General features: G+C 48.0%; 1 protein-coding gene across 1 annotated transcript in view; it reads right to left on the bottom strand.

Moving 5' to 3' along the window:
* Positions 1 to 23836, bottom strand: part of SMG6 (SMG6 nonsense mediated mRNA decay factor) — a 207411-nt gene that overhangs the window by 14388 nt on the left and 169187 nt on the right. Inside the window, exons 14-15 of the mRNA XM_054573325.1 lie at positions 7900 to 8076; positions 3806 to 3952 (exon numbers count right to left, since the gene is read on the bottom strand). Of these exons, the coding sequence (XP_054429300.1) occupies positions 3806 to 3952; positions 7900 to 8076 (324 nt within the window). The remainder of the gene's footprint in view (positions 1 to 3805; positions 3953 to 7899; positions 8077 to 23836) is intronic.

Consider the following 23836-nt stretch of genomic DNA (forward strand, 5'->3'; position numbering starts at 1 on the left):
CAGGCAACAGGCAAAGTCTAGGCTGAGCTGGGGAGTGTGGCCTCAAAGCCCCAGGTGGGTGGATCTGGCCCCTTTGCATCCAGGGGCCTGCCTGGGAGCTGGGGCTCCAGCTGCACAGGCCCGGAGAGCTGCCCACACCCCTTTTCTGACCTCCAGTCGGCCCCACTCACCAGCCTCTGTGCAACGCCGGAAGCTGGGAAGGACAGGCTGCGGAGGGAGGCCAGGCCCCACCTCCCCCAGCCCCACCGATGTGCTTGGGCCCAGGGGTCTAGGTGTGAGCAGGGAAGTGGGGGTGTGGCTACAGCTCCAAATCTCAGTTGGACTTTATAGCCATCATGGGGGCCAGGAGGATTTTTTTTTCAACCCCATCTTCATATCCCCTTCCCCAAACATGTGTGGTTCCTGTTTTGCTGCATCTGTAAAAGGCGCTGGGAGCTGGGGACTTGCCTTACACCTCTCGGTTAACACCCCTGGAGACTGATGGAGTTCAGAGTAGTGTAATTTACAGCCCATCTCTCCAATCTTAATTCACTTGATGCTCTTCTCTTCCTTATTGTATTAGTGTGACCCAGGTACCTGCCAACAATAATGGCCTCTCTAGCTAGAAGCCTCTCCCCCACTCCCAGGACAATTTACCCCTTTTCCTTGGGATTTTCCCCCCTTAAAGTAAACAAAAAGAGGAAAAATAAGAAAAGGTTAACATGGGTTTGGAGCGCTGCAGCCCCGTGGTTCTGGGCAGGGAGCCAATGGCCCGAGGGCACACACATGTGTGTGCTCTCCCAGAAGGGCCTTCACCGGCCCTGTTTTACAGCCACCTCGGCACAGACTCCAGGGTTCACGCATATGGCCAGACAGATGTGTCTGGCTTACGTTCAAGGCTGGAAAATGAAGAATTATGGAAGTGAAGGGCCCCGGGCATTAAAAGGGGTGGGGGGAGAAGGAAAGGGGGGAATTTTTCCTCTGCTGAGAAATCCTCCTGTGGCTGTAAGGCTGGAGGAAGAAGGCTGACAGGAGGCAGGGCCGCCAGCAGTGGTTCATGTGGGGCCTGTTCTTAAAGGGGCCACAGCAGCCCAAGCTCTGTCCAAACCACAGCAGGCCCTCAGTGTCTGGGCCTGAGTATCCTGCTCTGAGGAGGTGACAGGGAGAACAGGCTTTCGGACGGGGGCAGCCACTGGCACCGAAAGTCAAGCCTCATACAAGGCCTCCTATTTGTAAGGTACTGCTTGTTCCTGGAGAGGCAGTACTGAACACAGCGCTTTAGACAAGGCCACGTCCCCCAGCACATGTTGCCACAGCATCCTGTCCTTCCCTTTTGTAACAACACTCACTCACACTTTAAATCACTGGCTTCTCCACTCCGCTGTATATTCTGGGATGGGACTTTTTTGTTCATTTCTGTGTCCCTTGACCACCAGCATAGCAGATGCTCACAACCACTTACTAAACTGAGCTGAAGATAGGGTACCTGATTCTAAGGAGTTCACAGTACAGAAATAAGTGTAATATGAGATGTGATATAAGTTTCACATATGAAGCATAAATCAGTGCTACAGGTACACATAGCAGAGAGAGATTAATTTTTCCTGGGGGGAATCAGGGAAAGCTTCACGGGGGAGATGGAGTTTCATCTGGGGATTGAAGGAGGAAGAGAATTTCAACAGGTAACAGGCAATGTGGAGCAGAGAAAAGGGAACATCATGAACAAAGACCCAAGAGTCGGAAAAGGAGAAGGAAGGGTAGTATTGTTGTCCAGGCAGGAGGGCCCTGGTCTGGAACGGCACTTTACATGCGCTGTCGTGCTGAGGTACGAGGCAGGTGCGGTTACCACTTTCATTTTATAGATGAGGAAGCAGGCTCAGAGAAGTTAAATCATTTGACCAACGTAATATATAGTAAGGGTTCACGGGGTTTGGGAGGAGGTTGGGAACACACACGAAAGCCTTGATGCCATAATAAGGAACTAGACTATATTATGTTAGCTAAACAAAGGCAATGATAATTTCTAAGCAGGGGGAATGGCTCTTTTTGGAAGAGAATGATGAAAATACGTAAAGATGCATTAAAGGCAGCGAACCCCACAAGCAGACGGTGTGCCGCACAGTTCCAGGAGGTGCCATTCACAGACTACACGGCAAATGGCACGGCGCCCCCTAAAGCTGTGCAGTGCGGGGGCCTTGGCTGCTATATTCCAAGTCAATACCTGGTCTAGACTAGCAATAGTGGCAATGAGAATAGAGAGAAGGGAATAAATGGGTGAACAGATAGATTTGATTTAAAAAAATCAGACCCGAGGGGTTAAAACCCAGTGAGGAATTTGAGATGATGCTGTAGTTGCTACCATCTATGAAGTCACTGAACAAATATTTGCTGTGTGCCAACTCTGTGCACTGAAGATTGGGAAGTAACAGAAAGAAAGGAAGAGACCAAGCAAAGAATAGCGGCGAGGAAGCGTAGGTAAACAGAGAGAGAAAATGAGGGTTCACTTGTGTAAAATTGAGACTGAAGGGAAGATGGCTTCAGGGTCCAAAGTTACAGGGAAGTCAACTCTGATGGGGACTAAGACTTGATAAAGACAGGTACATGGTGACTTATGACACAACAGATCACACAAGTGGTGGGTTCAGAGTCAAGAAATGGAGGTGGTGAGTAAAGGTCAAGCTTTTGGGAAGATGGATAGTAAGGGAAGAAAAGAGCCACAGGACAGGAAGAAAGACAACGTGAGGATGAAGCTGCTTTGTGGGCTACAACAGAGACCACGGGAAGGCTGAGGAGGTGACGCTGGTAGAGGTACCACCCACCTGATTCCAGTGTACAGGGGGACATGAATATGGCTAAAGAACAAGAGCTCCCAGTTGGTGTTTATTTCCTTCCCAGGGGAGGGCTCTGTAACAGGGGCGATTAGAGTAACAGACCACAATGGCCATTTATGGAGCACCTTATTGTGTGCCACGCATTGTGCTAAGCACTTTACACGGGCCAAATTCTGCAAGCCTGACAGCAATTCTAAGAGGCAGGTGCTATTATCACTTTCATTTTACAGATGAGGAAACACGCTCTGAGAAATTAAACAATTTGCCCAAAGTCACAGAGCTAGTAAGTGGTAGAGCCCAGACTGCGATCAGGTCTGAATGACCACATGCACAGAGGCCTCTTCTACAGGTGAGGGGCATCTGAAAAGAGTTGAAAACAGACATTTCTAAAGAGGCTCGAGGCTTCTCCATGCACACAGTTAAATGAGGGAGCTGACTAGTTCTTCCCTGTCTGCTCTGAGTCCTAGATAAGAGGAAGTGAGCTTGTAGTGCAAGAGGGCAGAACTAGAAGAGCCAAAATGAAAAACTTACTGGAAGTAGAGGAATGGGACCATAAGAGGGCTGATGGCAGAGGAATACTTGTGTGGAGACCAAGCAGTTTCTTTCTGGGAAGGTTTAGTGTCTGCAAAGGGACGTGGCCATCACACTGGGAATCCAGATAAGCAGACCGGCCTTGACATCCTGCCCTTCGGAATCCCTGGCCTCTCGGGGAGTGCATGGGCAAGGTTCAGGGGAACTTCAAAACCGCTGGGACTGTGTGGAAGATCATGTAGTCGCACATCTCTAGGGGAGAAGCTTCCATCAGATGCTCTGAGAAGAACCTGCCCCTGCCTCGGAGCCCAGGAGGAGGGAGTCTCCAGGCCTCAAGTGCTACCAGGATTTAGCGACAGAACAAGAAAACAGGGCGTCCTGCTCATCCCTGCTCCCTGCTCCCTGCTCCCATTCCCTCGTGTCCAGCACACCCTGATGGGAACACCCTCCCCGGGCAGCCCCACCTGGATCTTTTCTTGGCGACGCTGCTGCTCAGCTATCTTCCTGGCCAGAGCCAGCTTCTTGGCCCGAAGCTCCCTGATGTCATCCTCGCCCCCACTGCCTTCAGCCTCTGAATCTTCTTCAAAGTCTTCAATCACCACGTCCTCTTCCTTTGGGTGGCAAAACAGGCGAGGGAAGAAAAGAAACTGTGAGCCCATGACACTTACAAAAGCCACCCTTCTGTCCTTCCAGAACGCCCATTCGATGCATATTCAGGCCACTTCTTGCAAAGAGCCCCAAGGTATGAGGGGGTAAAGAGAAGCTGTCACTCCCTCCTCTCAAACCAATCACTCCCTTTTGTACTCTAGGGCTCTTTCTGAATTTCAGAGTCATAGATCCACACAGTAAGTCTCATACACACGCACGTACACACACTTCCATGTTTATACTCACAGCTCTTCATTCTCCTTTGCACACACTTACAAAGTCAAACTTTGGGTCTATTTTCATTTTGAAAACACCAAAGGGAAAAACAACAGAGAAAGTTAAATTGCCCAGTTTAAATCTAATTCATGCTAATGATCTGATAGGAATCAATTCTGGCCAACAGCTGGGAGTTAGGGGTGGAAGCTCTCTTGCCCCAGACGGCGTCAGGGAGCAGATGCTGTAGCTCAGCAGACCTTGCCCTGGTTTCTTTTTAAAACCACAGCCTGGTGGTGTCAGCGCTGCTGGGCCCCCTTAGAGGAATTCACATGACATGGCCTTGCTCAGCTGGCCTACTGGGGCCTGGGTAGGCTGGAGAGAGCTGGCTAGCCTGTGGAGTCTCCTGCCAGGCCTGTGGAGCCTTCCCCAGGGATGGCACCTCCCTGCTTGCAGCTTCAGCTCAGAAGCCACTGCTCCCTGGGTGGTCCCAGGCTCCATTCCTTACTCTCTCCCTTTTGGCCTTGGTCAGTAGAGAACATGCAGCTGCCCACGACACTTCCTTTGAGGGACAGGGTTAGCATGGGTAATAGGGAGTGATTTAGCAGGAGAAGATTCCTGTGTTTCTCACTGGATGATAATAATGACAATGATTATGACAATAACCGCTACCATTTACTGAGAGCTTAGTATGGGCCAAGGACAAGGCTATTTTTCATATATTAACTCATTTAATATTGATAATGGCCTGTGAAACATGCTATTATAATCCCTATTTTATAAATGAAGAAACTGAGGTTTAGAGTTAAACAATTTACTCAAGGTGCAAGTGGCAGAGCAAGTACTAGAACTCTAGTGAGTTCAACTCCAAAGTCTGTGCTCTTACCAGTAACACCAAGCCGCACAGGGGTGGGGTCCTGAGTCTAGACGGGAAGCCCAGACCTATCTTTTAGTGGCTCAGTTTTACTAGGACTCCATAGGCCCACCCGGGACCTATTCCATGTACACTGCTCTCTTCTCTAACTGTCCATCACAAGATGATATCCGAATGGCTTCTCTTGGCTGAAAGTGGTTGGTAAAGTGTGTGGGTGGGTAGGTGATGCTATGTATTGGAAGCAGAATCTAGGGTGGGAAGACAGGTGTTTTCGTAGCATCCCTATGGAGCTAGACTCTGTTCTCTTGATGAAGAATAATGTCAAAAGAAACATCTACCTTTTCTTTCCCAACCAGCTTAAGTGACTCAGTCTTGCAGTCTGGGGAGAGATGCAATACCACTATCCTAAAGAGGTGCCAGTAGTCTGGGATGCTGTCCGCAGTTGCCACTCATCTGACAACCCACAAGCAATAGTGTCGCATGGTTTACTTTCAGAGAGGCCCAGGTGCTGGGAAGGAGGAAGACACCATCTATTTACGTCCTCGTTTGTTGTTAACCTGGCCTGGAGTAAGTGGAATAGGATGCCTGGCTGGCCCATGAAGGAACAATGCTTCTGCCTGCTCTGATCAGGGATACACTGGGTTATCATGGGGCTCAGAGTGAGCTCGACTGAGGTCAAAAGAGGGTCAGCAAGGCTTGTCTGAGGTTTTCTCAGCTCTCACAGCAAACGAGGAAGTGCAGGGTTATGAAATTACACAGACCAGGGTAAGCAGGGTTTCCCAGGGGCCACTAACATAAAGGAACTCAGGAGGCTCGTGGGAAAAGGAAGAAGTGGGCAGCATGGCATGGGTCACAACCTTTGTCTGGTTAATGACACAAGGAGAAAGAGAGTGTGGCACAGCCAAGATCTGGACCCGGAGAGCTGGTCTATTCCTTGTGAGAGCGAAAGAGCCCACCCTGGCTGGGCAGCTTAGTTGGTTAGAGCATTGTCTGGATATGCCAAGGTTGTGGGTTCCATCCCCATCAAGGTACAAAAAAGAATCAACCAATGAATGCCTCAATAAGTGGAATAACAAATCAATGTTTCTCTCTTTCCTCTCCTTCCCTCCTTTTCTCTCTCTCTCTCTCAAACCAATTAAAAAAAAAAAAAAAAAAAAAAGGGAGTGAAAGAGCCCCTCCTTAGCCCTTCTCTCTGGGCCTCACTTGCCTAACTCGATTTGGCACTGCAGGCTCCCCTGGCCAGAGGACATCCCTTACAGCAACCCCGGAGAGCTGGCCTTGCTGACTCTCCACTGCCTGCCTCGGCCGTACTGTGTGAGTGAGATAACTGGCTTAGCCCTCCCCCACCCACGCTTCCCTACACAGTCCCCACAGCTTAGATGGCACTGCTCTGGCCTGACTGAGGCCTGGACACCCCGATGGCTTTAGCAACCCCACTGTCTCCTCCCAAGCTGACAGCTCATTCTTTCCCATTATTCCCTGCCCGGGTTTCATCTGGAGAGTCTGGAATCATGGGCTCAGCTTTATCCCCGGAACCACCTCTGTCCTGGAAGCTGAGCCCTGTATCATCAGGGGTGGGGTGGGGTTCTCCAGCTATTCTAATGAAGCCAGTCCAAGATTTTGCTGCTCTGAAGACTCTGAACCAAAGGTGGCCACTCTATCACTCCTTCAGATCGCAAACGACAGCTTCCAGCTGACATCTGGCTTCCCTGGCCTGTTGCTGATTTCATCCCTGCACCGCACCCTGCTCCACCAGGCGCTTGAGACTGTTGTGGGCCAAATGACTGAGTTGGCCTACGGGTGACCTGGCCTCTGGCTAGAATTGCTTCCGTCCCTTCCCCAAGTCCCACGTTCCTTCCCACCTAAGTCCCCTCTGTCTTTAACACTGTGGGGGTAAAAAAAAGGTAAGAATTGACCATCAGGCAAAAGTGAGCGGTGTGTATACACACACCCAGACAAGAGTTACCCACACCCAGACACACAGCAGGGCAGCTGGCAGTGATATTAAGCACATACATGTGCCGACACTGTTACACACTCACATTTACTCAGAACCCACAGACAGCAGGGAAGCTGGCAGCAGTGTTCAACTTAAAACTGACACACAAGCCCAGCACATACAGACCCATGACAGCAATCACCCCCAGAAAGGTACATACATGCACGGCAGGGCAACTGCCAGTAAGGTTTGGCAGGGGTGGATACACAGGCTCACGCGTGCGCACATTAGGGCGCGCGCATGGGCTGGAGTGAAGCAAGGGCTACAGGAACAACCAAGGGCAAACAAACAAGAGGAGAATTCCTTAATCACATCAGGATGTGCAGGAGGGAGGGAGGGAGGGAACGAGGGAGGGAGGGTAAGCCAGGGGAGGGGGTGATTTTCCACACGGGGCCAGCAATGTCAGCTCTTCCTGTACGTGTGCTATAGGCTGGAGTTCAGGCCTGTGCTGCGCTGAGCTCCACACATCTATAAACTTGATCCTCAGCCTGAACCCTAACACCCCCCCCCCCCAACACTCCCTTTCCTAAGCCTCCAGAGCTGCACATTATTAAACTCTTTCTTTCCCTCCCTTCTCCTCCAATGCAACATTAAAAAGAAGCATCTGGAACTCGTAGCAGAGATGGAGGCACTGGGCTGGGACTGGCAGGAAGGGGCACCGGCAGAGCGCACTCTTGAGAAGTTGGCTGGTCACGTTAACATCGACACTGCTCTGAGTGGTTATAAATAACCAGGGGTAGAAGCCGAAGCCATGGCAGAGCAGGGCTGGAGGGGGGGGAAGGGGAGCCTTCCCTCTGCCACAGCGGGCTCTTCCCGCTCAGTACCTCATCTTCCAGTTGTTTTCCCTCTTGGCTTCCCATTTCCTTTCCCATGGTGTCTGGGACGGGTGCCACTGACACATATTTTCCACCCTTGAATGCCAGCAGAGGCTCTTCTTGTCCACAAAGGGCTTCCAGAAAATACTTCAGCACTGTGACCCTTTTGCAGTCGGCTGCAATAACCTACAGGGCAAAAGGGAGAGAAGAAAAACAGCATTTTCTGAAAGGGAAGATGAAGATGAGAGACACTGCTGGCTGCAGGGCACATGAGAAACGAGCCAGAGTTGCTGGGCAAGGGAGACAGACTGAGAGCGTGGGGGTGCGTGTGGGTGAGTGGTGAGAGAGGGCCAAGGGTGGGTTGAGGACCAAGATCTTCTGAGGGAGAAAAATCACCACCATCTCTCCTTAGGGCATCTCAAGTGTAGCAGAAAACCCCAGGACCAATGACGGGTATCTTCCAGGGTTTTGCCTTTCTTCCCCTGAAGTCCTGATATTAAAAAAAAGACTAAATTCCTTTAAGTTTGGTATCTAATTGATAGAAGGGTGGGTGGCTTTCACAGAATACAGCTTTCTGGTACCCCTCACTGCTCCTCTCCATTCTTCTCCCAGCTTCCCTCTCTCCAGATTCCCAAAAGGAGAACTTTCAGACTGAATGCAAAATGAATGATGAGGACTTTCTTGGCTGTTTCATTTCATCTAGATCATTTTGGGCTTCCCCTGACGGGTTCCTGCCCCACCTAAGAGCTTCTCATACTCCAGAGATTGGGGTCAGGAAGGAAATTGTTGTCAGGAGAAGGGAGACAGGCAAAGCAGGTGGGGGGTGCTTCACCAAAGCTCTGCTCCTCCAGGGGTTCACGCCATCCTGCTCCCATGTGGCCGTATCAGCACATAAGCCAGTCCTGTCAGAGAAGCTGGGGCTGATTTAGCTGAAATGAAATTCAATATCTTGAGCAATTGTCAAATTTGTAAGTGTCTCAGACGAAGTTTCCGTAGTCACCCTGTCTGGGGTCCTCCTCCTGAGAGACCACACGTGCATGGCCTCACCTGCAAACCTCTCTGCTTTGCTCACACCCTCTCATGTCCTTTTTTTCCCCTCTCTGGCCTCTGGGGTCATCTTCTCCATATGACAGGGCGCTCTCCAAGGCACAGGAGGGGCCCTGCTGGATCTGGAGCTTGGAAGCTGGTCAAGACCAATCCACGCAGGGAAACAAATTTCAGTGGCCAGATATGCCACAGGGTGGCAGCCCATTCTCATCATCACTGACTCTAGCCCATATTAAGTGTCCCCTGCACCCCAATGCTTTCTTATTTCACAATGTGAAAAGGAATTCTACGCCTGTACCACACAGTGAAGTACTAACTTGGAGTCTGTCTTTGATTGTTTGCTCATTGTTTTACAGGTGTATTTGTCACTCCTTCACCTGGACAATAATCCCACTGGGGGCAAAGGCTACATCTCCTTAGCACTTGTCCTTAGCACCCCTTGCTAGGGAGTGGGGCACACAGGAGGCTCACAGTAAGCACTGATAGGCACAGGGACACTCGGCTGGGTACCACAAGGAGAAGAGGCAGGCATGATCCGTATCCTCCAGGACACGGTGGAAATGAGCACCACTCTGCCAGCCAGTGCTATGCAACTCCATCCCCTACCACCTCTCCCAGCAAAACCTGCTACCCTTCCTGCCTCAGAGTGGCCCCTGCTCACCCTCACCAATGGTCCTGGATCGTTACAGGCCTGAATCTCAGGCTAAGTACTTCAACCACCTCCACCTGAGAGGCTGACAATAGAGGGTGCTCAGCTGCCCAGAAAAAACTTTGGAAAGAGTAGCCATCTTGGGCTTGGGGTGCCCGGTCTTGGGCTTACACCTCCTTGAAGGAGGAAGGAAGCTCTTCTTGGACCAGGGCAGGTAACCATGGATTCCACTGCATGTATTCAAACATGTGATGAGGAAGGTTAGAAATACAGAAGCAGGGGCTAAAAGGCATTAAAGAACAGAGCTGAAATGAGTAATAGCCTGGCAGGCAGCACGCACAGTGGCCTCCCTGCATCCCCAGCCTCACACTTGCAGAGGAAACTTCTGCATTTCCACAAGACTGCCAGTTTCCTCTCTGTGGTCTAATTTTAACCACCTTGTCGTTACAGTGTGTGTCAGCCACCTGACCCCACTATGACCTCTGACCTTATGCCCCAGCTACTGCTTGCACTATGGAGAATTATGTAATGGTCCAGGACTTTCCTTTTCGGTGTGAGGCTGTTACTGCTGAGTGGCAAGGAGGAGGGAATTAAGGGGTGGGAGAAAGACAGAGAAAAAGCTTGCCAGGGTCCTTGGCATCACTGGGATGGGGGGAGGTTATGCTGGCGCTCCTGCAATGTGCAGCAGAAATCTGCCAAGAAGAGGAATGTGCCCATGGGTGTGTGTGCGCTGAAGAGGAGTGCAGGAAATTTCCCGCTGTTAGAGCACAGGCTGGGTGGCATGTGGAATGGCTCAGGAAGTGTGTGATTCCTGGCCATGAGGGAGAAAGGCCACATGTGTGGACGTGGGACTCCTGGAGATGGGGATTTCCAGGGCACAGCGGGACCTAGGGATGCAGACATCCTGAGCCCGCCTGCAGCACATCCTTGGAAAATGAGTGGGGACTGTCATTCACAAGGACTCAAGGAATGCCCCGGTCCCACCCCCCCCTTTTCATTTTCACTCATTTAGAATGCACCTGGTTTCCCTGGGGATTTTGTTTACCATGACCATTAGTCCCTTCCTTAGGGCAAGGGCACTCTGGACAATTCTCTAAAGGGGTTTGATCCAGTGGGGTCTTTCAGCTGGTGCTAAGAGGCCTGAAAAGGATTCTACCTGTTTGGAGGGACGAAAGTCACCCAGTCTTTTGGAAGAGTGTCTCTGCTCCTTTGCAACCCAACTAGCAAGGAGTATAACAGCCAAGGTTGTGCACAGTTTCCTTAAGTTTCCAAAGTGCACTGTGGGAGTGAGAAATGGGGCTCCAGCTATTTGGTAGAAGGGGAACCGAGAGGCAGAAAGTCCGGGGCTTGCCTGGGGCACAGAGAAGCCTTCTGTCTCCAGTATCCTGGCCTGCCAGCTAAAGTGCTCTGCTGTACGGCAGGAGGAATGAGCCTAGAGGGGTGAGGACCACAGTTCTCTCACCCTGGAGTTTTGCGGATTTATGGGAACATTCTCCCAGATAAAGCCTCCAGCACTTGAGTCGGGGGGGCGGGGGGAGTTTAAATATGGTTAACAAGGGACATCATGATAGACGAAGCCCTTCAAACCACCCACAAAGAGCCAACTCCGAGATAATCTTGGGCTGACCAAGGAGGACTTCCTGGTAGGAGAGGGGTTAAAGCTAGGCTCCCTGCTTGGAGAGGAAGGAGTCCAGATGAAGTCTATGACATAATCCTCACAATAGCTCTTTTCATGAGTACATTTTTCCATTCTATATCAATGAAAAGCAGAAAATGTAAGTGGTATGTACATTGTGGCCCTGGGCAAACTCTAGATTCTCTAGAAGGGAAAGAGCTGGGCAGGAGCATGGCCCTGCCTGCGCTGTTAACAGGTTGTGCTGGACCAGGCTAGAGGTGGGGAAAACGGCTGCCAGCTAGAGAATGCCCCAGGAAAGGTGGGACCCAGCACCTTCTCAGTGGCAGCCATGGTCCTTCTGGAGGGAGACTCACTGCACTGATTATTAGGAACTTCACAGTTAGTGGACCGAATGTCTCATACAAACCATTCCAGTCAGCTTTGAAAACAAAACAGGCCTCAGGTCAGGTGAGAGCTGAAAGAAAGGTACCCAGAGAAAGCCCCTTTCCCTTCTCCTGAAGACGAGCTGAGGCAGCGTGCCCCACCAGTGGGAACTGAAACCTCTAGCTTCAGGGCTTCAGTTATCACCCGGATCAGGTCCACACGCAAAGAACCAAGCAGAAAGGAAAACTGAAAGTGAGATGTGGCAAGGCGATACAGGAGCCTGGCCAGTCTCAGGCTCAGTTCCTTAGAGAGAGAGAATGTGAGCATGCACCGGGGTGAGTGGGGGCTACAGTTAAGAGGAAGGTTAAGTCTTGAGGAAAGAAGGAAGAAACCTCTAGGCCCAGAGAGATGAGGGAAGGCAGACTGAGTTACTGATCTGGGGTACCTCAGGGGAACAAGAGATAAGCAAGGAATGGAGTTCTCTGAAAACTGGTGACTCTCCGCAGCCACTCAACAAGGGACATGCCCAGACTGGGCGGAGATGCTCAGGTAGAAACAGGAGAAGAGATCTAAGCTGTTTTATGGAAGATAGAGGGTGAGAAAGAGAAAAGGAATTGAGCACCAGGCACCAGAGTCTGATGTATTCTGAGTTGTAAGGCCGAACACAACTCAGAGCAGCCGGGGCGAAGGGAGAAACCCCCAGCCTAACCAGGGAACAGGGGGAACGGGTCAGAGAGCTGAACCAGGTGCTTCTCTGCATGCAGATTCTGGGGAATGAGGAACTCCTCCATCTTTATTGGGTCTCTGTTTCCTCCATACAGACCTCTTGGAAAGCATGAACACTATAGTAGTTGGTTAGATTTTGCAAAATTTCTTTTTCTGAACTTTGGTTTGGGAGAATCAGAATTTAAAATTGCAACATCAGCCAGTTCTGTTTTTTTCTTTTTCTTTCTTTTTTTTCCCTGGTCTTAAAAAGCCCTGCTTGCGAATGCTTCTCCGGTTAAAGAGAAAAATCACACGGGTTTTCCCCTACAAACTCAAGTTTACAGGTTGTTTTTCTTGTTTCTCTAAATGGAGTCAATTATTCTCACATTTGTTGAAACCTTCAATCAAACTTTATAGCTTGTTAATTTTACAGAATGTCCTTAGAGCAAGTAAGATGCAGACAGGAAAGTGAAGTCTTGCTGAAATTATTAAGAAACCTTAAAATAGCCTACAAACCCACCACCAAAGCTGGTAAAATACAGGCTGTTTGGCTGGCTTCTGAGGTCAATTAGCAATGGGTTAATTATCATCTTTAATGAGCCAAGCCTACAGGATTGGTTACAAGAAACTGAACTCAGACTAAAGTGTTTTCACAAACTGGGAACCTCTAGTTATGCACGACTCACCCTCATGGGAGACTGAAGGGTGGGTAGGGCAATTCTGTAGCAGCCAAGGGTAGGTCAGCCTAAGAAGATGCCTGCCAGTGAAAGTTCAGACCCAGGGAATCCTCTGGAGCTAGGAGGACAGAGGAAATAGTTTATTCCCATTCACAGGGGGAGGGGCTTCCAGGCAGGGAGCAAACTCCAGAGGCAGGAGGGAAGCTGGCCACATGGATGCACAATCACTCTGAAGACAGAGGCAATAGTTTACATCAGGGAGACACATTCGCAGCCCACTTGAATCAGAGCAAACTGGTACTGAATTGTGAGAGACGGTCAGAAGTGCAGAGAAAGGAAGAACCAATGCAGTGGCTGAATGAGAAAGGGGTCAGAGGGAGAAAAGACTTGGGTCTTTGTGCCTGATGCATACATATCCTGACCATCCCTGGGCATACTGTCCAAGAGGATCAACTCAATCAGCATTTCACTCTTCCCCTGTCCCTGCTGTAGCAGGACCTCACTTCTATGCGAGACAGCCAGGCACAGATCTCTCCTTCAGTCCCTTTTGATCCCAATGTCCAGACCCAGCCCTCCCTAATTCTACAGGTGGTCTGTGCTGAGGGTCAATGGGTCACAAGATGAAATGCTAACATCCTCGGCCAACCCATAGCAGTCACATCATTCAACGTGTCTGGTTCCAAAAACTGTGTTTCCTTCTTAGGGGAGACAATGTGGGCAATTACCAATCAGCTGGCAACACACAGATACCTGTTCAGAGTGGTATGGCAGCCTGCTCACTCCACCTGTATCCACTGTCTGTATGCAAGCGTGCACACACACACGCGTGCGCGTCTAAAGTTGCCTCGAGAGAGGTAAATGACAGAGAACTGGCAAATGGTTAGATGGAAAGAGTTGGGAGTGGAAGGGGAGAGAATAGGCCAACAGTTTTATTGAAGATTCCAAAACGTAAAGGTACTTGGCTACTGACAGGGAGATTATGTTCACACTGGAGAGAGATGGGAGAAGAGAGGAGCTGTGGAGCATAGACTGGCAGTGAGACAGTAAGTACAGTAGGAAAAAAATGGGTCTATTTTGGGAAGAGGCAAGCTGAGGCAATACAGGAGTTGGCAAGGGCCTGGGTTTCATAGTCAGGCTGAGACTTGAACCTGACATCATAAGACTTAAAGCAGAGTCAAAGTCTTAACTACTACTTCCTAGCTGTGTTTCCTCAGACAAGTTACTTAATGTCTCTGAGCCTGTTTGCTCAAGTTGTTTGTGAGCTTTACAAGAGATAACACACATAAAATATTCAGCAAAGTGCCTAGGCCCACTAAGTGTGTGATAAACAAGTGGCTGTCGTTTTTTTCTTCCTTGCAACCTGACTCTGCTCAGAGGTGGCAGGGGCTCTCTGCCTAATACCACTGAGATGTGTGGAAACCAGACTCAGAGGCAAGGGGCTGGCAAACAGCCTCGGGCTGAGGGGAGAAGTCCTGGAATGCTCACCTGGATGTTGAAGCTGCTGAAATATTGTATTCAGAGCTAAGGTACTGGATCCTGGCTGCTGGGCAGGCCACTTGGTAGAGGGAAAGCCTGGTCTCTCCCTAGCTGCCCCTCTTCCTAATTTTCCTAAAAAATTCCTGGACTTAACCAGAGGTACGCATGCATTCTATAGGACTCTAGAGAGGCTGTAAGGGCTCGGGCAAGTATGCCACCAATGCACACATCAGAAATAAAACCATGTCGTGAACATCACAACTGCCTTGCCCATCCAGTCCCTTCACATTGGGGAGTGGGTGGTGGCTTTGTCTTTGTTAATGGTATCCTCCTTAAACAAGACCCTGAGGGATCCTTGCTCCAGGTCTCTCAATACAAGAGAAATGATGAAAAAATTCCCAGCGAAGCATTTTCTACCTACCTGTGTTTCCTGAGCTTGGATATTCTGAACAAAGCCAGATGGGCGTCTGGGTTTTCCTGGGCAGAGTACTGCTTGCTCTTCTTGAGCTGATCCCTCACGGAAAGAAACTATTCTCCTTTAAAGCTCTGAGCTCCGAGCTCTGGCTGTATGAGCAAGGTGCATTCTTAACAGTGAGCACGTCACAGAGAGCAAACTATAGGCAGCGGTAGCTTGGGCTGCAGTCCAATCCGCTTCCCCTGCAGAGTGCTCTGAGAGCAGCCACCCAAACTGGCAGGGGTTAGGGGCGGATACTGGCACTGCCAACACAAGCCTTTCAGGTCTGGCTGGCTTCAGCTGGTCTGAAACCTGGAACATAGGCTCTGGGGCCCTGACTTACTGAACCAGCAGGGGAGGCTACAAGCTCAGCCCCTGGGGATGAAAGTCCTTGCATCTGTCTCAGTTTGCAAATATCTACATGCAGTCTGTTTCTATGTTGCCAGTTAGTTTTGGGCTAGGAGCACTGTACCTTGGGGCTCTAGCTGCTCGGAGCCACATTCTTACTTGCCTCCTAGACAGGCAGGATAAGGGGACCACTCCTTAGCTTTGTGTTCAGGCTCCTTCACCAAATTTGTTCCTGGTTTTATTTATTTTATGTGTGTGGGAGAGAGTGCCCTTTCTGAGACATAGATACCATTCAATACATTTAGTCAACATTCAACAAATATTTACAAACTGCTTACTATGTGCACTGGACATTCTTCTAGACCCTGAGGATTCAGTAGAGAACACAGCAGAGTCCCTGCTCCAGTGTTGGGGGGAAAGGGGTGGGAGTCATCTTCAGACCTCCAAGATTCCCTCGAGAGAGAACCCCTCTTTCCTCAACGGAAAAGGAAGAGGCAGCCTGAGGTGCAGAAAAGCTCCTTGGAGAGAGCAGGCACACTACTCCTTTATTTATCCCTTTTAGGCAGAAGGGTCACGAGGAAGTCAGGATCCCTTCTACCCACCCACCCCTCCTCACTGTATACAACCACCCTCACTTCTCATTATTATTCCCTAATCCTCAACTCCAGGCCCCAGGCAACCCTGTTTGATATTCCCTTGCATGCCATTTGCTTCACTTTGCACCTGAGACTTTACAGATTATTCCCCCAACCTACAGTAACTTTACCTTTATGCAATCAATTCATTCCCTTATCTTCCTTCCTGTTTGATAAAAATGCCTTTCTTTTCAAGAAGCCTTTACGAGCCTGCCAGCCCGCTGCCCACAAATTTTTCCTAAGGCCCAAATATGTGACAGGGACTATGCCAGACATCCTGGGCACACAAGAGAACACGGTAGATGCAGTCCTTGACTTCATAGTATTTTCTGTCCAGAGAGGGATTCCGCGGTAACCTGACACTAACCTTGTCCAGAGGCACAGCTGTCTCTTCACCACCTATGGGCTAGGCCTACACTTACTTCATGTTCTCTGACCTCATTAGCAGCCCTCAACATCTGTGTTACTTATATGTCACAAAGTGAGTTCCTGATCATTCAGAGCCACACTAGAACCTCCTCAATACCATCTCCCAGTGATCCAAATTTTCCTTTAATATTTCAGGTGGAAAGGATTCAAGACCCTTGAGAAACTTTTAAAACCACTATTACTTAATGTTTAAGAAACATGTAAGTAATTTTTATGATCACCTACTTAACAGATTTTTTTTCCCCCTTTGACTTTCAGTTTAAGCCATGATGTATGAGAGGTCTGTTACTGTCCTGAATCTACAAGGGGGCTCATTTCCTACCAGGGAACCCATTCCATATTTGAACTTTTCTAATAGGTAGAAATGTCTGTCCCTTCTAAGCCCAAACCTGCCCCTGAGTGCTTCTAATTCTGTTCTCTGGGGCCACATAAAAAACTCTCATTCTGCTTCTACATGACTGGCCTCAAATTATTTGCAGTCTGCTGTTGTACCTTCTCTAGGCTAAACAGTCCCCCCCTCCTTCAGCTGTTCCTCACTTCAACCTTCTCCTCAACATCCTGCTTATTTTTCACTAAGACTTTCTTTCATTGAGACTCCTGTGTCTCCTAGTGTGAGTGCCCACATGTCATCTGGTGGCAGAGAACAGAGCGGAACATCTCCTTTTTCTGTTCTGGATACCTCGATTCTGTGAATAGGCTAAAATGGCTTTGGCTTTGTTGTTCACCAGCTTGCACTAACACCACATTGTGAGCTTTCAATCAACAAATCCCCAAATTGTTTTCATGTATATAACTAATAGTATCTCCCCCTACTGAGTGCAAGAACTCCACTATCCCTTTTATAACATTCTTTCACTGAGGTGTCCCTACACTACAAGAAACCCTATTATTTAGTATTGTGCTGCATACTACCTGCTATGTGCAGCTGACTTTCTAGGTAAGGTAGATTATGCACTTATTCTAATTTATTTGGTTTCATCTTGTTACTTACTTCTTTCATTGTAGCCTGTCGAGTTCTCCTTGGATCCTAAATTTGTTATCTGAGAATGTATTCTCTCTCAAGTTCATGACATCCATAAATTTGATCTGTTGATTTGTTTATGCATCCCAGTATCTTTCTCCCATTAATTTGTCCTATTTTCTCTCCAGAGGAAGTTTCCTGGGGGCAGGCACTGTAATTTGTACACACACACAGAATCTCTCTCTCTCTCTCTCTCTCTGCAACATATACTATGGGTGTTTGGACAATGTGGATGACTCATCATGGGAGGCAGATGGCACCCTTAGGAACTGAGGACAATTCAAGAGGACATCATGATCACAGAAGGAGCACCAACCACTGTCTACCATGTGAATCCTGCTCCTTGTGTTGTGCAACACAGGCACCCTGGACAGATGCAGAGAAGCTGCTTTCTCCTTTGGGTGATGTTCCCCACGAAGTTTGGGCTCCATAAGGAATAAGCACTCTCTTTGACAAGCTGCCTACAGAGTTTCTAGTTCGAAATAAGATACCAGAAGAAGCTAAGCCCTGGGCACATCACACCTCGCCTTAAGAGGACGCCACTGTGTTGACCCAAGGCAAGGTACAACGCATCTCAACGAGAGGTGAGACTTGTGCTCTTCAAAGCAATGGTGTTATGTGCTTGGAAAAAATTACACCCTTATCTTGAGAATCCCCATGGCAAATTAAAAATATAAAAAATGTGGAAATTATTTGAGCGTAAGGGCTGGGATAAAGGCTGCTTTAGTTTGCAATTTCAGGTCCTACATCTAGAGTCCTAAATATCAAAGGAGGCTAGTGGCACCTCATAGCTGGAGACAAGACAAGCTTTGCTAAGTAAAGTCTATTCATAATTTGAGATGAGGTATATGTAAAGCAAATACTTGGCACACAGGAAGAACCAAGTAAGTGTTAGTTCCCTTTTTTCACTTATGAACAATAAAAAGCATTTTATTCAAACCTGAATCAGAATTACATAGTGAGCTTGTTAAAAATGTAGATCCCTGGACACTTCTTTGTACTAAATAAATTAGTATTTCTGGGGATAGGGCCTTGGACTATGCGCTGTAAACAAGTCTTCCAGGTACTTATGAACACTGAGGTTTGACAATCACTGCTTTAAAGGCTGAAAGGATAGATGGTGACAATTTTGGTCAATTCTTCAAATTGATCAAGTGCAACTCCTACTTTAGCTAGGGTACAAAAAAATACTAACATATTTTTCATCACACTCTTAGGATCTAGAAAATCCTCAGCACACAATGAAGCAGTTAATTATTACATTCAGATGATAACAGGGTTGAGAAAACTGAAACTTGAGTAATTTAAATGAGATTTGAAAGCCAGCAATGACTTCTTAGTGCAATGTTCTTGCCAGCTCATCAGAGCCGCTTTGTGGGAGACCACCACTGGGCCTCCTAAAGCATGACAACAAACCTGTTGTGTGCTTCACTCACCCTCGCAGTTATCAATGACATTGAATGGCTGCTACAAGCCAGGCACCGTGTGAAATGCTTCACATGCACCAACTCATCTAATCTCAGCAAAAACCCCATGAAGTAGGTACTGTCATTATCTCAGTTTTACAGACGAGGAAATCAAGGCACAGACTTAAGTGACTTGCTCAAGTTGTGCAGCTAGTAAGTGGAGAAGCTGGAATGTGCCTCTTCTTTTTTATCCTCACTCAGGGACTTTTTTTTTCTTCATTGCTTTTATTGAGAGAGGAAGGAAGAGAAACAACAGCATGAGAGAGAAGCATCGATTGGTTGCCTACCGTATGCGCCAGGACAGGGGACTATACGTGCCCGGACCAGGGATCCGGAATCAAGGATCGAACCCAAAACCTAGGTATGTGTCCTGATTGAGAACCGAACCCGTAACCTTTAGGTCACAGGATGATGCTCCAACCAAATGAGCCACATTAGCCAGGGCAAGTGTCTGTTCTCTTATTCAGTGTTCAGCTGCCACTGTTCTCAGTGGATCCAGACCATTTACCTGTGCTTCAGGCAAGATGCTCACAACTCCCACCATGGGAAAGATTTGATCTAGTACAGAAATACAAAGGGGGGCAGTCTCTCATTGCTGATTTCTAAAGACAACTCCTTCTGGGCTGGGTATACCTCCCCGGGGCAGCTGACATGCCGCAGGTCTAGGGGAAGCAATGTCTAGAGGAAAGTTCACATCATGTTCTCCTAACTTTGGCAAGTTACAGAACCTTGTTTGCAAAATGCAGATGATTTTGAAGATCTCTTTCCATCCTTACAGGTTTCTGTGATTCTGGGCAGTCATCCTGGAAAGGAGTGGAAGAAAGACAGTTCGGTTCTGCCATTGACCTTGATGGGGAAGCTCAGCTCTGTCACAGGGGACAGTGCCAAGAGCTGGGCTTGGCCTTTTTGAAAGGGCTGATGATTCAGAGTCCGAACTAACAGTGAGGCTGGAGACAGCTCCTGATGGAAAAAGGTGGTATAGGTTCTTCTCATATGATAAGCCACTAAGGAAGACTTGGAGGGTTTTATGGAATCATTAGCACAGAGCTCCCCTCTGGCCACAGAGCAGGGGAAGAAACAGCAGACCAGTTTATAAAGCTCCAGAGTGGAAAATTTCTGTTGGTGTCCAAACTAAGTTTTTGGCTTTCTGTGAGGTTTGGAAAGACTTGTACTGATGTTTTAATCACCTGTTTAGTGTTCTGAAGACTCTTGTCAGAGGCCTCACTGAGCCTGCTCCAGCAGGCAGTGGGGAGCAGCTGGCTCGCGCACGGTACTCTTCTTGTGAGCCGTTTCTTTCCCATGGCCATGTCCAACACCCTGTAGCTCCCTCCAGGCCACTTGGAGGGTACAAGCCAAACCTGAGTCCCATAGGAGGCTGAGGACAAGCTCTCTGGCTAACTTCTCACCAGATCTGAAGCCAGGAGAGGCTCTTTAAGAAAAGACAAAGTGCAAAGAGGTAAAGAACTGTCTCTGGAAACCAGCCTGCCAGCGACCCCTCTGTGGTGGCACAGAGAAAACAGGTTTGCCTTCTAGGAGAACCACCATTTAGACATTCTGAAGCCCTTGGGTATTGATCATGAAAGAAGTCCTCGTAAGTGAAAAAGAATGCTGAACAAATTCAGACCGGGCACGTTCTAGAAACAAAAACTCATGAGCATTCAAGAAGCCTGTTACAGTGGTACAGGATAGTGTCATGTAGGACAGGCCAGCATTTTACTTCCTTTGCAGTTTTTACTGGTCACAGCTTCTTGATGGCTGACATATCCCATTTTACTGGGAAAGCTGTGGTGGAGACAAAATGGTGACTGATGGTTGGTAGGCATATGCATTGCATTTGATTATCACAGCAGTCCTATGAGATAGAAAGAGGAAGAGGAAACTGAAGCTCTAAGGAAAGAAACGTCCAGTAAGTGGTGACGCTAGAATTTGAACCTAGATCTGCCTTATTCTAAAGTCTGTGCTCAGTCCATTATACTTCGTAGCCTCTTAGGAAGGTAATGATACTTTTGGAGACAGGGACCTACTCTGAGGCCTTTTCACTAAAGGACTACACCCCCCCCGCCCCCACCTCCCCGGCCCAGACACAATAAACACTTAAGATGACTTTGCTTTTAGATTAACACAAAACAAGTGGGTGCTTGGCTAAGTTACAGGCAGGAACAGAGATACTAAAATTAAAAATTTCTCAGAGCACCAGCCCTAAAAAGAGTTCTATTCCTCAGATTCATTCCATTTCCCTGGACACAGTATGGGCAAGACCTCAGCTAACCAGCTGATGAGCCAAATGAATATAGGAAACTTGTCACTGCTGAATGCCAGGTTAAGACCTATGTATGAGTATCCCCCCAAAACTTGTCTGCAGTACACAGTCTTGACTTCTGGACGTGTGGTAAAAAGGTAGGTCCATCAGAGAGCACTGGGGCAAGACAAAGGAAATCAAAGCTGCCTTCTTCCACCTGGCACACAAAGGCTACACAAATCCGTCAATTTAAGAATCTTTTACTGTGCAAACAGCAGTGTGTTGTTCATCTGGCAACCCTTGATCTTGGAGGAAGATATGAAGGTGGAGAAGAGAGAGAAAGAATAATTTACTTTCCTCCTACAGAATTTTCTCTTTCCATGTGGGAGGTGAGGGTCGGTAGGGCAGGGGAGAGTAATGGAGGGAATATGGGGACAACTGTAATTGAACAACAATAAAAAATTTTTAAAAAAAGTTTCTACATTCTGCCAGGAAAGAAAAAAAAAAGAATTTTCTCTTTCCTTCTCTTCTGTTCTTTCCAGGGGAAGCTTCTTCAACTGCCTGCCCTGAGAGTTAATTTCCCACTGTGTGACCAGACCACTCCACACGTGCCATTGTTCCCTGCCCAGCTATGCCCAGATTCTAGCAGATTAAGCTACCGACATGGCTTTTAATGGAGGTGGCGAGAGGGTCTTTCAAGGGAGTTCTGCTCACTAAGAGAAAAGAGACCCCTATAGTAGCAAATAGCACTTTACTGCCTTTCCTCAGTGACTTTGGAGGGATCTCCTTACACAGGCTGTAGCTAAAGAAGAGAGAGAAGGGAAAGAGACGGAGACCATGACCAGAGAGGTCTTAATTCCACAGGAATAACCGTGAGGACAAGGAAAAGGCTGTCTTGTCACAAGGGCAAAATTAACCAGACCTGTCTGAGTATAACGGGGAAGGAGGGCGCTGGAATAATGAATGGGGGCAGAAGCTTAGAGTCCACTGCATACATAGGGGGATGCAGGAGGAAAGTATTTCAAAGCTGATGACAAGGCAGACAGGAAACTTACATGTCCTTGCTGACAGGAAAGAAAAGAGTAAAATTCTGGTTCTTCTCTCATCTGCAGGATTTCTAATAGGCGACTGAAGTTCACCCTCTTCCCAAGGATATGCTGACAGCTGGGAATACTGCCCTTCAGGTCAGGCAGGGCAGAGATCTAGACCTCTCCAGAAGTTCATAAAGAAGTTCAGTAAGGACTCTAACCATGATCCAAAACACAAATGGGACTGCCATTTCCTGTTGGGTTTCCATGCTGTAAAACAGTGGGGGAGAAATGCCAACTACAAAGTGCTCTGTCTTCCTTGGAAAATGGAGTGTGCAAAGTATCCGTTCCAGGTTTTGACTTGTAAATCTAAGTGAGAACTAGTTGCTAGTTGCTAGAGGATTAGAGTGTTAAAGAGACATTCCACCCCCCAACCTGCCAGCCTTTCTGCTCACTGTCCATGGACTTCTAGGGAGCTCACGACAAAGTGCGCTAGGGTCTGTGTAGGAAGGGCAGCCTCAGGCTCTGGCAGCTCCTTCTGGACCCCATTTCACTGTCCTGTGTTCTTAAACAGCTCTGATGAAACAAGCCATCTGTGAAGGTTATTTAGCTTGGAACTGGAAGAGGGTGAGGATGTGGAAAAAGTAAACTGAGCGGCCAAAGGATAGGGCCAGAGAGAGAGAAGGCAGGTGGCACGTTTATGGGACTATGTGCCAGGGCTGAGTGGGGTGGGATTGCAGAGAGGGACGGTGCCGAAAGGGGGCCAGCTCGGGGAGCACTGGAATGCCCAGGACAGCGTGGTTTTGTTTCCAAAGTGGTGTTTTGCTATTTTCCTTCAAGGGCACACACATTCTCACTTGAAGGTTACCATCATAGGAGAATCCTGGGATAATGCCTTGCCTTCTGAAAACTACCTGAATCCTGCCTGACTTCTTGCTGGGCCTGAATCATAGCTTAAAAGGTGAATCTAACAAGTTCTTTCCTTTTTAAAAAAAAAACATCCAAAGCCACAGATAACAGCAACAACTAAACAGGTGAAAAATGAAGATGGTAGAGAACCTGAGAAAATCTTTAGGACAGCGAAAACAGCAAAAGAAGCTATAGGATAATCTGGTAACCTATATGGGAATTTGGTGACAGGCTGGATTATAAATAGCTTTTCTTTGGAGTCTTCTTAACTGTCCCCTCTACTTATTATGAAGAACATATATGTTGAAAGATAGACTTAAAAAAAAACAATCTAGGCATTATCACTTATGTTATCTCATTTAGTCCTTACTTAAATCTTACGAAGGGACTGCTTCATAAGATTTTACATTTTACAGAGTAAACTCAAACCCAGACAGAATAACTTATATGGACTTTTCTTATGACTGGAACAGCACATAATGAAGCCTATGACTTTTATTTAGATGAGGGAGATGTATTTTCCTGTAGGACATTCTGGCAAAATGGCAGTAGAGTTGATGGTATCTCATCTGATCCATTCCTGACCCCCAACCTATGCAGTATATCCTCCCAGGATTTGAAAAAGAAATAAAAAAGATGCTCTTAGAATATTTTTGATTCTCTACTAAACCTTTCCAAGTTACTAGAGTAAGAACAGGGTGGGGGCAGCAAGCTGGTCACCATGAATGCTGCCTACTCTACTTCTGAAGCACAGTGAATGACATCCCTTATCTACAGTTTCACTGCCGGCAGTTTCAGGTACCCCTGGCCAACCATGGTCCAAAATTATGAAATGGAAAACTCCAGAAATAAAGAGTTTGTAAG

Source organism: Pteronotus mesoamericanus, unplaced genomic scaffold (assembly GCF_021234165.1).
Source record: "Pteronotus mesoamericanus isolate MK-2021 breed Mesoamerican mustached bat unplaced genomic scaffold, CSHL_Meso_final contig_246, whole genome shotgun sequence".
Classification (NCBI taxonomy): Eukaryota; Metazoa; Chordata; class Mammalia; order Chiroptera; family Mormoopidae; genus Pteronotus; species Pteronotus mesoamericanus.